The sequence below is a fragment of the Embiotoca jacksoni genome, unplaced genomic scaffold (genome assembly GCF_022577435.1).
Source record: "Embiotoca jacksoni isolate LCO1_2020_lvr unplaced genomic scaffold, fEmbJac1.0.p SCAF_9, whole genome shotgun sequence".
Taxonomy (NCBI): Eukaryota; Metazoa; Chordata; class Actinopteri; family Embiotocidae; genus Embiotoca; species Embiotoca jacksoni.
Genome location: NW_027185447.1, coordinates 12,249,908 through 12,267,183, shown reverse-complemented (window position 1 = coordinate 12,267,183; position 17,276 = coordinate 12,249,908). Strand labels below are relative to the sequence as shown.

General features: G+C 40.6%; 1 protein-coding gene across 1 annotated transcript; it reads left to right on the top strand.

Annotated features, from left to right (window-relative positions):
* The first annotated feature begins 12,424 nt into the window (after positions 1-12,424).
* Positions 12,425-16,862, top strand: LOC138193087 (mitochondrial glutamate carrier 1-like). Its single transcript, XM_069140889.1, has 9 exons — positions 12,425-12,531; positions 12,920-13,045; positions 13,389-13,444; positions 14,014-14,104; positions 14,200-14,318; positions 14,469-14,664; positions 14,751-14,908; positions 15,038-15,113; positions 15,234-16,862. The coding sequence occupies exons 1-9, from the start codon at positions 12,509-12,511 to the stop codon at positions 15,391-15,393; spliced, it is 1,005 nt and encodes a 334-aa protein (XP_068996990.1). The 5' UTR covers positions 12,425-12,508; the 3' UTR covers positions 15,394-16,862.
* The last annotated feature ends 414 nt before the right edge of the window (positions 16,863-17,276 follow it).

Below are 17,276 nucleotides of genomic sequence, written 5' to 3'. Positions count from 1 at the left end.
ATTCAAACCTCTGACATCGGGGGTCTGCTGTTCCCTTTGCTTTTGAAATGTGTGTGGTGTACCAAAGAGCTCTCTGGACTTCAGAAAATAAAATTGTTGTGTAAGACTATGAGTCTGGTAAGAGACTTCAAATGATCTCCAATTTCTTTGAGGAAAATCAGCAACAAATGGTGTAAATTGCATACCACTGCCAATTTGTCCAGAACTGGAGCAGTCTCCAAGTACCACAAAAGTGCATCACTCTGCAGGTAAGGCGTGCAGCTGTTGGTGTTAATGTTCAAGTGTCTGCAGTCAGAAGTCAATTACACAAATTTGACTTGCATGGGAAGTCTGCCCGTAAAAAAAACCTTCACGGACCCAAAAAGAACATTAGACCAAAACTAGTTTGTAATGAACACACAATGGCCAATCAAAACGTTTGGTGACTGCTCCTGTGTGTGTGAACAGTCAGTAGAACCCTGACGTGCGTGGAGCACCGAAAAACTGTAACCTTTGTGGGTATGTATTCCAAAATTCAGTGCTCGATTAGCATCGGCGCCTGAGTAAACACGTTTTTGTGAGCGCTGGTCTGGGTACACAGCGATTTCCCCATGCACCTCAAACTTGAGCAGAGAGTGCACATTCAAGTTTGTGTCAAATTATTGGGGAACATAAGGATGTCGCAGGGAGTCAAATACGGTGAGTAGGGGGTTTGGGAGCAATGATGGTGTTGTTGTCGGTAAGAGGCTCACCAGTTTTCAAATCGCTGTAAGTGGGCACGTTGTCATGTTGGAACACCCAAGTGCCATTGTGCCACAGTTCAGGTCGTTTGCACCGAAATGTTTTCCCCCAGAAGCCTCATAACGTCATATTAGAACGATCCTCAGCACGCTATCAAATCCACAAAGCAATGTCTCAAAAAGAAGAAATGGAGGCCAAATTTGAATCGAATTGAAATGTTGTTTGGCGATTTTAATGGCAGTACATGCTTAATAGCACTTAAACATCCGATGGACAATCATGCAAGAATGTATATCCTGACTGAGAGGAGCAATACTAACTTCTGATGCCAAGGGTGTACTTACTTTACCACAAAAACACATTACATCTATTGATCTTTTTGTTGAGTAAATGACTGTAAAGATTTTCCTTGCGATTGCGTCAAATGGGCACAGTAGAGTATCACGTTTGCTTGTTCAAATTAGTGAAAAAAAAAACAACAACAATTGCCATGGGATGTATATATATTTTTTCACATAACTTTAAGCATAGTGCTTGAGTAAATTCTCTTTCAACCTCTGGTATTTCAAGAATCCAATAAGGTGTGTGTTCATTAATTATTGAACACTGGTCAACACTATTCATGCCTCTGGCAATGTCAAGGTTTCTCAAGGATCTAATGGTATGGCCAAGACAGCATCCGTATAGGGTTCCTAAAAGGTTTTCACAGGAGTGGGATATGACCATTATGCTTCATTATGAATCATGAATGTGAGTCATTTGCAATGATAAGCACTGCCATGGCACTCAAAACTGAGTTCGTTAGTTACTACACTGCTGGACAAAGAGAGAAGAGAAGAGGTCAACCAAATTGTAGCTTTAGAACAAACAAAAGTAAAACGCTTCATAGCTTTCATGACCCAGAGTAAACATTCCTGTTCCAAATGTGCCAATCGGAGTCGGTAGGCTTCAAGGCCGGCAGCCATCTAGAAGGAGAGCTCAGCGCTCTGGCTCTGGCTCTCTTTCACTCACTTTGTCACGTTCAGCTTTCCCTTTCTCTCTCAACTCGCACCGTTTTATCTCCCTTCATCGCCACACTTGGCCTTAACTCACAGCGTGTGTGTGTGTGTGTGTGTGTGTGTGTTTGTGCTCGCAAGTGTGTGCGCGTGCGTGAGTTTAGATGTGTAACCGTTATTATAAACCTCCCCGGCGTGAACCGGAGGTTAAAAAGCAATTGATGCATTTTGACAATTATCATTCTGATTTGAGCGCACATTTACGTGTGTGCATGCGTGTTCATCTTTATGAGCTATCCTGGCACCCACTCAGTGGCCTTAAACTCTCTGATTTCAATGCTTCTAATTGTTGTGCACATGTAGAGTAATGCTTTCATACGTGGATTTACATGCAAATTTCCTCCTTATGGGCTTAATTTAGAATTAAATCCCTAACAGCCTGCAATCTAGCCTTTTAAATTTGGCATGAAGTAATATAATGCTATTAAGGCTGTGACCATCTACTGCCTGCACTCCCCTGCCATGTTGTTGCTCAAACATGTTGAGAGAATGCATGCACACACACGCAGATGCACTCACTCACCATGTGTTTTACTGGATGTTCTCCCACTTCCTTTTGTCGGAAGCTTACCCTCCCTTTCTCCCTCTGCCATGCTGCTCACCCCCTGTCCTTTCATCTCGTCTGCGCTCTCCTCCCTCGATCTGTCACTCATCAGCATCCTTTGCTTGGTCACTGTCCTCTCTGTTTTTTTCTTCTCCACTGCTATAACTTCTATGTTGTCTTCTCCCATCTTTTCCCTCAGTTTGTCTATCGATACGTGTGGTTTTTTTTCTGCTTCTTCTTCTCTCTTTGTGGCCCTCTGTTGGCCCTCCTTGTTGGGCATCGGGCCATTGTGGGTCAGAGACAGGTTGTAATTACTTTACTCCCCCTCTGACAGCTTTCGTGAAGGACAGAGGCGAGAGAAAGCAAGAGGAAACGAGAGGAAGAGACTAAACAGAAAGATAAACAGACTGATTATTTATACCTACAATCAGGGCGAAAATGACAAAAATGATTCTGAATTAGATGCATTTCTCTTACAATCCTGCTCACATTCAGAGTCCAATTACGTGTGCTGTTTCTCACCAGAGTCCCCGCCTATGTCTCCCGCTGACTGGATACATGTTTGCACAGTCAGACATCAAGAAATAAATAATACAGTAATCGAGAATGATTTCTCCCACATGCTTAATGTAGCTGGCCTTAATTGGTGCAGCTATATTTGAGTTGTAATGTAGGGCGGGCATTGCCTCATTGACTTCAGCACTGGGTTGGGACAAATTTGCATACCTTTAAAAATCAATAGCAGCCTCAAAAAATTACCAGACAATGCAATTTGCACAAAAATGGGGAAAAGAACAAAGAGCATGATTTCAAACCGTTTTTTTCATTTAGTGTGTCTCTTAGATCGGAGCTCGGTCACGCTGCAGTTTTTAAAAAAAATTTTTTTTACTCATAGTGGCAGCTTCAATGGCAGGAGTGCTCATTAGTTAAAGGTTGTAACAGACAGAAATGGGGATTGCTTGAAGCATCTTCAGCTAGATACAACTCCGTGAACGATGTTGTTAATTACCCAAACTGGTGAGGAGGAGACGGTTTCATTGTTGGCCACAGGCCAGCTTCCAGATTCCTTGTCCTGGGTGATCGATGATATTTCTTCAGCTGTCTGGAGGTCACATCTACCGAGAAAGGGGTCACCAATTATGCGGAGCCAACAACCTTTATCTCCTGTCTCTATCAGTAAATGGGCAGTTTCTTACACACACGCAGGTGTGTGAGGCATCTTGCGCTCACACACTCGCAGTGTGAATTACTTATCCCTCCACATACAAAAAAATCAACTAGATTTTCTTTTTCTTTTTTTTTTAAGCAAATGCCTTTTTGATGCCATTATGAGTCATTTGTAAGCAAATAAAGGAACGGGCATGTGTACAACCTGCATCAAAAACGAAAGTCACATTGCAAGACTGAAGGAAAAGTGCAGGAAAAATTTAATGATATGCAAAATCAAACTATTATATACAAATTATTGGCCAAACAAACACAAAAATCAGAGGTAAATTAAAGGAAAAGGCAAGTCCGTGCATACATATGAAACTAAAAAAATAAATCAAATCAAGACGTCTGAAATAAATGCTAACGAGGCAAATACGAAATCAAAAGGAAAATCTAAATCAGTCCTGTGATAGCTGGCAGTCCTCACACTTTGAGGAAAGTGGGAAAGGAGTAAAAATAAGCAGTGAGGAAGTGAGCTACTGTACGTGTTACTGGTAAGCCCTCTTCCTCAACTAGGTTGATTATTTAAAGCACTTTGAGATTGATTTTGAGCCCCTGTGGGGGCCTCATGGGTCTGTGTGAATGAAAGTGAAGGTGCACACAGACCAAAAAAAGGAGGTGCAATAAGAGTTATGAGAGTGAAGATGACAGAGGAGAGGAGGGGAAGACGATGGGAGGAGTGGCGGAGAGAGGACTAGAGGTGGTCTCCAGATTCCTGAGGTTATTAATAAGTGTGTGTCTTCAAGGACACCAGTGATGATTTGGGTCAAACTATTTCCTCTTCCTCCTGAGGTGTACCAAGGTCACTCAAAAATGGCCCCAGAAATGTCTCCCTCTCCCAAATTGAAACAGGCTGTCTTTCTTTTCAGTTAGCATAAAACCTGGAAAAACACTTGCAGGTTTGTTATTATTATGTCTTTGCCATATTGGCCCGTAAAGCGAAATGTGTTAGCAACTGCTGTTAGAAGAATCATATAAGAGACAAAACAGATGGAACAAAACAGGAAACAGATTTACATGATGTCCTTGGGGATGTCGCGATTTTCTAATTTCATTCTGAAAGTCCACAGTTCTTTCACATTAAAATTGTTTTTCTGTGTCGCTCAAGATGTTCACAGACTCCTCCTTTGCTGTCGGCTCTCCATGTGAAGAGGACCTTGCCTTGGATATTTATTATACGACCATAGAAGCAGGGTGTTTTCTGCCGCCAACGGCGCTGTCTGCGTGTTTGAAAAGCTATGCTGTTTAATGTCGACTCAGCCTGAATTCCTTCATTTGGAAAAAACAATAAATACCTTACCTGTGGGCTCAGGACCACATTTATTTGCAAGCCAGCTGTAATATGACCATTTCCAACCTGTCCCACTGAGCTTTATGGCTTTGAGTTAATTACACCTCCCTGAAATATGAGGTTCCATCACACATTTCTTCTCATGTGCATTATACATCTGCCCGAGAAGCAGACTCAAACAAACTGATTAATCAAAAGATGCATCAACACAGCTTCCCACTTCATGACTGAGAACCAAATACGAGATTGTGTTTGTCTGCCATCTAGTGGCCAAATGAAGTCACAGCAAGAACCATGGCGTCAACTGCTACATTCAAGTAAATTCAGAATAATTTGCTTGTAAGTGCTGTGAATGTAGAGGTTATGGAAAAATCTGTTGTTGTTGTTTTTTTTCAACTGTATTGCTTAGAATTTTTTAGGGTTGTCTATTATATTACAGGCCTGCTATTTATCTTATTCTTAATTACATGCTATACATTATGACATTAAAATAGGAGGAAACACTAAAGGTTCTCACACACTGTGCCAACATTTTTAAAGTAGCAAATTTCTGTCCAAATAAATAATGTAGATCTAATTTGAATGCAATTTGAATTAACATATACATTTACATATTAACCATAGTTTAAATAAAGCCTCTCTGTTGTAGCCCACTTAAAAGTTTGCCACATTTAACCTACTGTCTGTTTTTGATAGGAAGGTTCGCAGGTTTTCATGCAGTTGAATGAAGAAACGCTCCTGACTGATCGGAATAATTAGAAGACGGATTTGTTTCCCAGCATGCCCCGTGAGGTTCACATTTGTTTTTAGTTAGGAAACGACTCAAATATTTGTGTTACACTGATTTTTTTTTTTTTTTTAATCACAAAATACTCAGTAAAATATTGTTCAAACCATCGCAGAAAGTACATGTCGATAAATCACTACAACAATACCTTTCCACGTTCCATTATAACCATGTGGGCGGAAGTTCACTGTGGAGATCACTTGCAGAGCACTAGCTGCTCCACAAATCACCTCGGGGAAGGTCTGAGACAAGAGCCAAATGCTACCCTAACAGCTGATTCAGGTGAGCGAGTGAATAGAAAATATAGGTCATCATGAGCAGTTGTTGCAGGAGAAAACTCGGCGGCGTAGTCAGCGCTTCCGGTGGATGTTGACACTCACCGCTCGCGGCTGAGCGCGATGTGTGAGGTGGAGCACGACTCCAGGACCCAATTCAGACTACTCTCCTCCCACAATTTTCATACTTTCTTATATGCGTTTTTATTCAGCATTAGACACAAGAACCATTAAACATATCACACATACCATACCAACAATAATACAATTAAACAACTCAATCAAATGTCAATTATTTGGGTTTGAATTAAAAAAAATTAAAAAAAAAGAAGTAAAAAATACGGTTATGATAGTGTAGTCTATTATGTTTTGCTCTGTAGATTATATCCATAATTTGAGCGCCTTAAATGCCACAGCTTTGATTTCTCAATAGTCCACTAAACTGAGGACTGCAGAACACTAGCGATCTAAGAAGATAAAAACAAATCTGGATTGTAGTGGAAGGTCATTATAAGAATTAAAATCATGGATCTGCATCTACCCTGAAATTCTGTGTTATTGAAAATATTTCTGCATCTCAGAGGCGAGTGCGCATCAATGTTCTGCACAGAATGCCACTGAAATTACACACTGAACACAATTGAACCACATGGTTCATGTTAATGTTATAATGTTATGAGAAAGTAATGTGTTTGGTGTTTCCTGATGAACTTATTGTTTTTGTGATATTTTCTAGTATATATTTATATGTGGTGTGAGGATATGACATTGACACAAGCAAGACCCAAGACCAGTTCATCCAAGAAGAGACAGCTGTTAGCAATGTCTGTATGACCACAGCCTATTCTTACTGATAAAGACATACCTCATTAAATGCTCTTAATATCACACAGTTGTTAGTTTTTAGTTTTCAAATGTATTTTGTGATAGGTTTTAAATTTAGTCAGGATGCAGGATGGTATTAATGAGATATTAATGTCTTTCAATATTGCTCTTCTGCTAGGTATAGTAACAAATAAGTCAAATAACAAATTTTGAAAATGAAAAATGTCTTATTAAACTCTTTGAAAATGTCCTGCTGGTCATTGTGTGATCTGCTGACCTCGGGTCACGGCCGGGCCACGGCCCCCATAAAACAAAAGATGTTCATGTTTCTGCCTGACCCAGTTTCATGGTCCTATTAGAGCGTGTAGAGTTACCCATCTGATCTGAAACAGAGAGCCTCAGAAGTAAAACCCCACACATCACCTGCAGATGTTGTGATGATAACCAAGTCACGGAAAGGGCAGTCGAATGACCTGCCCTTTTAGTTCTGAACATTTCTGTCCACGTGCCTGAGAAGTGCACCTGACTGCAGCCACAACAACGCTGCTGGGCAACATTCATTTTGGTTCAGACCTTTTTTAAGCCTGTCATTAAAACCATACAGTATGCAAGGAAACACAAACATTACCATTTACAGTATACCCATTCATAATTTAAATGTCAATTAGTTTATGATTTTTGTTTGTTTGAAGATTTTACTCATTTAAATAAAGTAAAGCACAGAACTGACACACTACTGACGCCCAGTAGGATGTCCAGATCCCAACAAACTGAATGTTGGGCAAAAGGTTTGTTGGTGTTGGGTAATGTGGGACATGTTACCAATGCTGACAGGGCATCTAAAACTTTGATATGTCTCCCCAATTCAGAAAACACACACAATATACTCTCGGGGTTTGTGTTAGGTATTTAGCACGTGAAGCACCAAACAAATATGATTTATTTGATTGGAACTTTTTGAAGTCCCATGCTGTGTAAATATTGGTACAATAAGCATAAAAGGAAGCTAGAGTTGTCAGCAAAGATGGCGACAGACTAACCTGCACCTGACCCACATATGTGAATTCTGATTAACATCGAACAGCCTTCCCGCTTTCTTTATATACTTCAGAAAAAAAGACACATTTCAGAAAAAATGTCTGTCCTGCGGTGTTGACTAGGGCTAATCAGAATGCAGGACATTGTCTCAATATTTAAGGCCTCGGACAAGGGATAAAAAAGGCTGTGCAGTCCCACATTAAAAGGGACACCTGGTCACCCCACCAGAGAGATAAATCTGTAGTTTTGACTGCCTCATGACCCTCACCTCACACTAATGATGATCCACTGGTCTCAAAAACACTGGATGTGTGTCAGGAGAGATAATTGGTGAACTGTCCACGACCCACTTTGTTGTAATTATCTGATGGCTTTGTTATGTAACTGTGACCCATCATGATAAATGTAGAGCAAAAACAGAGAAACAGAAAGAGAGGCCAGGTCAGAAGAAAAAAATAGTGGCAAAATCTCAACTTAATAGCATCATACAGTGGGTTTAAGTACAAAAATAATGCTCACATTACTGTGTTTCAGTACAGAGTTATAAGGAGGCTGTTTGTCAACAGCTATTTTCTTAAAGAAACCTAATATGTATTTTTTATCAGGTCAATTTTACAGATATTTTTATGGATGATGGAAGCATTTTACCCACATAAAAAGGCTGCCTTTTAGGTTTTCTCAAAAGTAAAAACAAGCCTGAATCAACAAGTGTGACATTTTATTTTGGACATGTTAATTATAATTAAACCTGATCATTTAACTCTTTTGAATTAAATCTTGGCGTACTGGACATTCAACACACAAACAAGTTCTTCAAACTTACAGTTCCTAAAAATCGGATCGCCAGAAGAGTTCAGGATTCTTTATCCTTAATTCTGTTTTCTGAACATTTTTATTGACAACTTTTTGGGTAGAAAGCTGAGGGCACATGGCCACTTCCACTTGGAACAGATGGGAACTGTGGGACAATTAATGGCTTAGACAATGAGGCTGCAACCTTTACACAGGTAAACATGTGAGTGCTGACCCAGAATCAGATAGACTAGACCAATATCAATAATTGCATTTAATGGAGAATAATTTGTTATTATCATTCAGTAAAATAAACTTATTTATAGATCATATTTTCTAGCCCAGAGGGAAAATATAAAATCTAGAGGATTTTCAATTTTGTCTAAATTGGATTACTTTTGTATGTGTTTGTTTTTATGAATAAAAAAACCCTGACAAAACATATCAGCTTTTATTTTCATATCTCAAAACTAACTTTTAATTCATTACTGGTTTGTCAATGGATTGTTTGATCAGTTTATCATGAAGTTGCACAAATAAGCATTTATGCTACTAAATAAGTGTCTTACTATTTACATTTGCCAACACTAATTGGACTTCAAGATATCCCTTTTAACAACAGATTCATTTTTGAGGAAAATTGCTGGACTTCAAAACACTGGTGTGGGAGACGGACTTCTGAACTAAAACGTGTGGAATCAAACACATGGATCAGTTTTGACCAGCCCAACATGTTCGATGGCGGTGTTGTATGACTAGTGTTTGTGGGTGTCACAGATGTTGTTCGGCAGCGTTCTCGACCTGCTGTGACATTATTTCTGTCCAGTAATACACCTGCGTCTTCCTGCTCCTTCCCGGTTGAGCCCATACTCTTCAGTGTGACCTGTAAAAAAATAAACACTCTACATCCATGCACTCTAAACAAAGTAGACAGCTGACATGTGATGTGTGGAGTGATAGTGTTGACTGAAGTTTACTGGGGCACTCAAGGTAGATTAAGCTCTCCATAAAAGAGGATGGGCATCCTCGATTTTTACAGATATTCACAGTTGGGGCAACTAAAAGGACGCAGAGAGGGTGAATCTACAAAAAGAAATATCATTTGTCTAAAAAAAAAAAAAAAAATTAAAAAAATTTTTTTTAGATAAAGGAATAATTTCCTCTGCTATAAAAAACTAAATGCATTTTGCTGTCTACTGACACCTGTGTAATTTCATGAATAAGGTCACAAGTCAAGGTATGTCTTTTCTCTTCAGTTTAGATTTGCATGAAATTTACCAAATTGTTGCAATGACAGTGTCCTGAGTGTGTCTAACCTTTTCTGTATTAAAAGTGTGATGGTTCCACTGTTTGCTTTCAGCATGCCTTGGCTTGTGTTAAAATGCTCGCTGCTGTGTGCAGTGATGGCTGGGACAGTGTGTGCTTGTGTGCTAAAGAATCATACCTTATGGATTGAGAGGCAAGACTGCACCCAGTGTGTGGCTGTCAACACTACCATCTGCAGCGGCTTTTGTTACACACAGGTGATAACCGCTACACACTCTCACACTAATAATTCTTCTGAGCGTGACAAATTATGCAGAAAGGTGGCATATTTAGAACAAAGTGTGAGAATAAGTGGTGTTTTTATGATGTTCACGACAAAAATATTTTAGGCAACACGCTTGTGGCCTGGGTTATACATTTAGGTAAATTGGATGGGTGTAAGCAGCATGTACTCCCATTTAGAAAGTGTGATAACGATCTACCAAATCATAACCCATTCTGTAAATCACACATCCCAACTCTTAAAAGCTTAACAATACCTTGTTGCTTTGTTCGACGACAGCCCAGTCTCTAACAGCCCTGCTTCCTCTGCTACAGGACACCAATTTGAGGGGACGGTTTGGGAGGACTTTCTTGATACAGCGTAGCTGTGTGCCTCTCTCCCTGGTGTACCGGGCTGCCCATGTTCCTGGCTGCCCTCAGGATGTCAACCCACAGCTGTATTATCCTGCTGCCCACTGCTGCAGCTGCAGGCGCTGTGACACACGCACACACCGTTGTGTCCACCCCAGCCGATTCTCTTATGACCGGTGCCAAATGACACTTGGCAGTGTGAAGAACCAGAACCAGACTGCTTTGGAAACCTGACAATAAAACAATTTACAATTATAGCAACTGGCACTGCTATTAACCAGACAGACCAGCTGTGTTTCTGCTTGTTGATGTTATTGTATTGTAGCACATCTCCGCTCATGAGCTATTTGTGTTGTTTGTTTAGTTTGTTAGACAATTATTATTGCAATAAAACAGTGCTGAGCATGCATGACCATTTTCAATTGTATTGCCTGAGTGAATAAATGAACTGAATACAAATAAGTGAAAATAAATGGGCATGATCCTTGCATTTCTCTATAAAATCTCGAATTTCTGCACTGATATGTTGATTTGGAAGGGGGATGCTTATGTTAATTTGTCTTACCAGTGTTTCTGCGGGGTCTCACACATACACACCTCACTTGTATGTACACAGCGTATACATGCACATATTAAATTTCTCTCCGAACAAGACGAAGGTATAATAATAGCACGATGGCACTAATCTAAATGTACCCATATGTGTTCTGAGTTACATACTGTTTTAAAAGTCTGTGAGAAACGTCGTCTAATAACTGTAAGATGTTGCCTCTGCTTGCCGCAAGACGAGGTGGTCTTCCCCACTTTACAAAGAAATCATTTTCATTGGTCAAGAAGTCAGGTCAAAAACACACCTATAGCTGGCGCTTGCGTTTCCACGGTCCGCCCATCCATTCATTCAGTCCTACAGAGGCGCGCAGAGAGGACAGGTTGACAGAGGAACCTCTCTTCATTTCATTTTTAAGGTGGGTTGTGCATGCTTTATTTGCATACAGCATTGACGTCGATAAGTCGCTAGTTATCAGCACATGAAGCCAACCAGACTATAAAGAAGGTCTGTAAAGTGGGAAAAATTTAGTATAAAAATAAGGTTATGCATTTTTAACGTTAAAATATATTCAGCAGCAACAGTTAACTTCCAAAACTACTGTCCCATATTACTGTCTGATGTGTGAGGGCCTGTATAGCTAAATAAACTGCCAGCTACGGGTCACTCTTATTTAAAAATATTTAGATAGCGCCACTAATTTTAATTGAAGTGTTACACCCAAAATGGTGGTGGCCCTTGAACAGTAACGATTATAATCAAAGCAATATAATTGATCCCCGGACTCCCAAATCATCACGTAATAGCTGTGATAACCAAATTGAGCACTAGGGGCGCTTTCGAGCTCTGTATTTGATATCCATTAAACTACATTTTAGAAACTAAAACTTGAACAAAATGTGCGAGAGTCACACTTTTTGCTGCATTTGAATTTCTTCTTGAGGAGCTTTATTAATTCCAATCTATTTGTTTTTGTTTATGGAAGGGATTATATGCAAAATGCTATTAAGTATATGTGAGGGAAATTAACCAGGCCTTGTATTACATCAACTTTTGCGCAGTCAATATTTGTTGTCATCAGCTTCTCTCATTTTTCTGACCTAAATATTCTGGGTGCAACAAATCTAATGAGATGTTATTTCAATAAATAAACAGAGTTTTGTGATTTTACATATGAGTGTTTGTTTGCAATTCTAAAGCTCAGAGCCAAAGAGCTGGTTGCATCTGAAATTAATTCCCCTCACGCAGTTGGCAGGTGTATCCTTGAAAGGTGTTTGGTAATTTTGGTCAAGCAATGACCGACCCTGGCTCCGTTTCTTGGCTGGTAGAGCGCAGTGGGTGGAGAGTGATGTCGGATTATGCTTGGATCTGCAGGGCTGGACGTTCCTCTCTATATATATAACCCTGAGCTTCTTTCTACTCTTGCTTTGCTTAGTGTCTCTCAGGGACTCTCAGCCTGCTCTCCCTCTGCAGCCTCCTCCTTTGTGCTGACCAACATTTGCACTCAACAACAGCCAAGAGTCATGGCCCAGCAACAGCAGATTAGGTACGAAGCTGCCCAACAATGTTAAAGAATAGTAAAAGAGCATGCTTTGATGATTTATTTTCATTAATCCTACAGAGTAAACACTTGTAGTTTGACATCTGTTGTCTCTCTCGCGCTAAAAGCTCAGCGATGTGCAACAACCTTATGCACTTTTAAGTTGTTTGCCATATTCTGTCAACAAGTTATTTTGGGATGACCAGATCGCCAGAGGAAGTCATTCTATACTCAGCTCTGTTGCAAAGCTAATGCTTCACATATGTTACACAGCTACTCTTTAAGAAGCATAACAAATAACTTTGACATGCAGATAATACTTTTATCATTACACTGCTTCAGTTCAGTGCCCCACCTCATTCACAACGGCCTGTTGTGACTTGTCCTTGTACAGCCTACCAGCCAAACTGATCAACGGAGGGATTGCAGGCATGGTAGGAGTCACCTGCGTGTTCCCTATCGACCTGGCCAAGACCCGCCTGCAGAACCAGCGCAGCGAGCAGCAAATCTACAGGAACATGTGAGAAGCACACCTGCCAAAAGAAAGATCACGGATAGTTTGTCAAAATCCTGCTCTTTCTCTTGAATCGAAATGCACACACATACAAAAGTTCTTTGTCAGCATATTCATCAACACCTTTCAGCGACACCAAGCTGTCTATCAAGTAACACGTCTCAGAAACTGATTCAGAAAGTGCTGTTTTCTCCACCATGGAGGGGTCTTCAGAGTGTGAAGATTCTCAGTATTTAGTAACACGAGACCTGTTTTGTGATCGCAGATCATAATTTGACATCGCGGGACATAATGTTACAACTTTCTCTGTGAAGCTAAACTGTGTCTCGTTTTTTTCCCCTCTCGTCAGGATGGATTGCCTGATAAAGACAGTTAAATCTGAAGGTTACTTTGGCATCTACAGAGGTAAGACGACACAGACTGTCTGTAGCAGTTTTAAAGAGTGATTGTTGACCTTGAATGGGATACACTGTAGAAGGCACTTACCCTACTTTTGCTACTTAAACTGGCAGATGTATTAACCTGTGTCGTGTTTCGATTTTTAAAAATGGTGGAACTGATACGTTTGACGTGTGGTTGAAACCAAACTGTACAGTTTAATCAGACTTTGAAAGAAAATGCAGCTTTGCATATCATTGCTTGGATCAAATTTATGCAAACTGTGTCCATCTTGTTAGACAGTGAAACTGATTTACTGCTGGCAGTGAAATTATGGCCATTTTATGCTTCCCACAAACTATTTCTTCTCTATTGGACTGATAACAGCTGTAATCCAGGGAGTGGAGCAAATTTTATTTACAGACATCTTGCAAATCGAAATGCTGCTAGATTTTTTTTTATATCTTCCTGTGTTTTTGGATTACTGTTGTGCAAAATTTGCTGTCAGACTGCCGTGTATGTATGTTTCAGTATTACTGGTTGAGTTTTTGTTTCCTTGGAATCAAGTTTGTCATGAGAGGTGCTTGTTGTTGCAGGTGCTGCAGTGAATCTCACCCTGGTAACCCCAGAGAAGGCCATCAAACTGGCTGCTAATGACTTCTTTCGCCATCAGTTGAGCAAAGATGGGCGAGTCATACAAAATGGGAAAGACGGACTCCTTACATTATGTTCCAATCTCAGTCTTGATTTTTTTTAACCCAGTCATCAACATGTGTCCTCAGGTCGAAGTTGACTGTGGTCAAGGAGATGTTGGCGGGATGTTGTGCCGGGATGTGCCAGGTCACTATTACCACACCCATGGAGATGCTTAAGATCCAGCTGCAGGACGCGGGCAGGCTAGGTAAGACCATGTCCAGCCCTTTTGGATAAAAATTTACTTCATGCTATCTAGTCAAAAAAGGAAAATCAGCAGAATGAATTAGCTGTCTGTTCGGGATGTTATGTTTTTCACCCCAGTAAAAAAAAAGGTAAAATTTCCTGTGTCTGCCAGCGGCCCAGCAGAGGGTGATGCCAAGTGTGGTAACAACTCTGAAGATGGGAAGGACCAGTGCTGTTCTGAGCCGTTCCTACAACACCAGCCCCGCACCTCAAGTGACGCGAGTGTCCGCCATAGAGATCACCAGAGAGCTGCTGAGGACCAAAGGAGTCACAGGACTGTACAGGGGACTTGGGGCCACATTGATGAGGTGAGATGTGATTTAATGCTTGCTCTCACTTCCCCTGCTTCATTTTGTCACTGGTCTATTAATGTGTTTCTTTTTGTTCTTTTCAGGGACATCCCTTTCTCCGTTGTGTACTTCCCTCTTTTTGCACATCTGCACCAGCTCGGCCAGCATTCATCTGAAGACCCATCTGTGCCTTTCTATTGGTCCTTTATGTCTGGCTGCTTGGCTGGATGCATTGCTGCTGTGGCTGTCAGCCCCTTTGACGGTGAGGGACTAAGTCTATGCAAATAACTTGTCATTGCTTAGGGGACTGGGAAGTAAACACCAGTTTCATTTTAAGTTGATTATATATTTGAGTAATTCTCAACTAAAGTCAGTTGTGTGTGTTTTGCAGTCGTCAAAACAAGGCTACAATCCCTCAAAAAAGGAGCGAATGAAGAAACCTACAATGGAGTGGTGGATTGTGTCAGGTAATCATATCTTAATCACTGGTTTGAGCAACATCGTCAAACATTGTGCTGTTCCTCCACCTGGGTTGGCATGAATATTGTACGTTACATGCTGACCTTATGCTCTCCTTTGCATTGCAGAAAGATCCTAAGAAAAGAAGGTCCCGGTGCTTTCCTCAAAGGAGCCAGCTGCCGGGCCCTGGTTATTGCCCCACTCTTTGGCATTGCCCAGGTTGTGTACTTTGTAGGAGTTGGAGAGTTCCTGCTGGGGTACACCCCCCACAGCATCTACTCTGCATGAACAAGCTGTTTCCACGTCTTTCTGCCGGCTCATTAAATCACGGCAGCTATGCCCCGGGCGTAGCGACGGAGCCAGCTTACTATTACTGTGTACCTTCTTTATTGTTAGAGGTTTAGAGGAAAATGCTAAAGGGACCAGAGAGATGCTTTTTTTTTTTTTTTTTTTTATCAAAATGGTTTTAAATTATGCCTTTAGCATGGCTATCTCTTATTTAAGAGATTAAAGCTGGCCTGTCTATGTGCCTCCGTGGAGCTAATTGCAAAAACAGAGCTGATTCCCTCATTGAGGGACGCGATCATCCAATATTGATCACCATTTGGCTGAGAACAGATTTGACTCTACTCCCGATGCACCAAACCTTTCCCTCGGTTTTCTTCGGTTTAGCACCTACCCTTTAATGCTCCCTATATCACTTACCCTTTACTGTAACCCTAACCTGCATATCCCTCCCACTGCCTAACTTGGCAACCATGAGGTGAGAGCTTTTAAATGGTGTTGCAAAAGAAACACAAAAGCACAAAGTAACAAAGGCAGAATATTCAGACTTCCCTTGAATAACTTCAATCTTTAAAGGTAATAGATGTTGATCGTTGTCTATGTGTATATATGTTTATATAATATTATTTTTTTTTTTTAAAGTGGATATAATTTGGCAGGTAACTTCTCCGACCAGATAATTCCCACATGCTGTCCTCTGAAGGGCTCATAGCCTGTGGATGAATGAAACATTTGGACTGTCTACTCACCAGGTTGCCACACATGGAGTCTGTGTTTTATTACTTTGAGGTACAAGGAGTGATTTTTCAAATTGTTCTGCCACCTTCATTATCTCCACGGCCATAACAAATTATTTCTAGAGTTTGATTTCCAGAACAACTGTGACCGAGGTTTTTACTGTGCACCGTGATCCTCTTCGATGGCAGCCTACACAACTCTGATTAGTTAATATGCAAGCTTGAACTCAGCTGAATAGCTGAACAAGGCCTTCTGCAGATGACTTTGGAGAACTGCCTCTATGTGACAAAGGGAATGTTGTTTGATGGTTAGCAAGACTTTATTGATGGATTCATTAAGCTTTTGGGAACAAGACTTCTGAAAAAAGAAAGTGCAACACTACCTACACGTAGTCATGTTCTCTGAGTCGATTTAAGGTTGTCTGGCTGGTTAGGTTTCTAGTCAGAGATACAGGAGTCACACTGATGTTTCATTTTAAGCATTCAGAAGCAGAACTGAGGGCAAAAATGGACTGCCCTGTCTTCTCTAGAAAATGTCAAGTCAAAGTACTTTCAGTAGTACCACTGTAAATATGTGTCATGTATTTCTTCAGTTTTCTCTAACTATGAAAGTTCAACTCAGAGACCTTTCGACATGTTTAAACAGTTAAGGGAAAAAAAACATTTATTTTTTAAGTTCATTTTAGAATTACGCATATAAATACAGATTTTCTAACTGCTGAATAAATATGTATAAATACAGTTTGTTATTTCTGGAGTGTGTGTAGCTTGAAGTGTTGAAAAGTATTCACTATAATCATTCACTCAGGAGAGCTATTGGAAACAGGCAGCAGATTGACTGTAGATAGCATAATACTTATTTCTGATGTAAGCTTGAGAGGTGTTACCCTACTCCTCTGCACGTGCATCTCACAGGCACGGTTAGTTTTTTTGGCAGTGAAAGTGCTCATCCTGCAGTGTGGTGGTAACTCAACTCTGGGTATCCCTGGAGCCTCTGCCACATTGCACACATAACTATCCCCCCTCAACTAAATATTCAGCTGTCCTTTAAGCTCAAGAGCAGAAAGGCGAACCGCAGACATAAACCCCGTGCAACTAAACCTGCAAACCTTGTAAATCACATTGGGGATCTCCGGTTTTCCTGGTCTT

Excerpts from the sequence above, each read along its gene's own strand:
- LOC138193087 (XM_069140889.1), top strand. The coding sequence starts at position 12,509 with ATGGCCCAGCAACAGCAGATTAG. Across the intron at positions 13,046-13,388 it reads CAGCAAATCTACAGGAACAT|GATGGATTGCCTGATAAAGA; the intron begins GTGAGAAGCACA and ends CCCTCTCGTCAG. Across the intron at positions 15,114-15,233 it reads GGAGTGGTGGATTGTGTCAG|AAAGATCCTAAGAAAAGAAG; the intron begins GTAATCATATCT and ends TTTGCATTGCAG.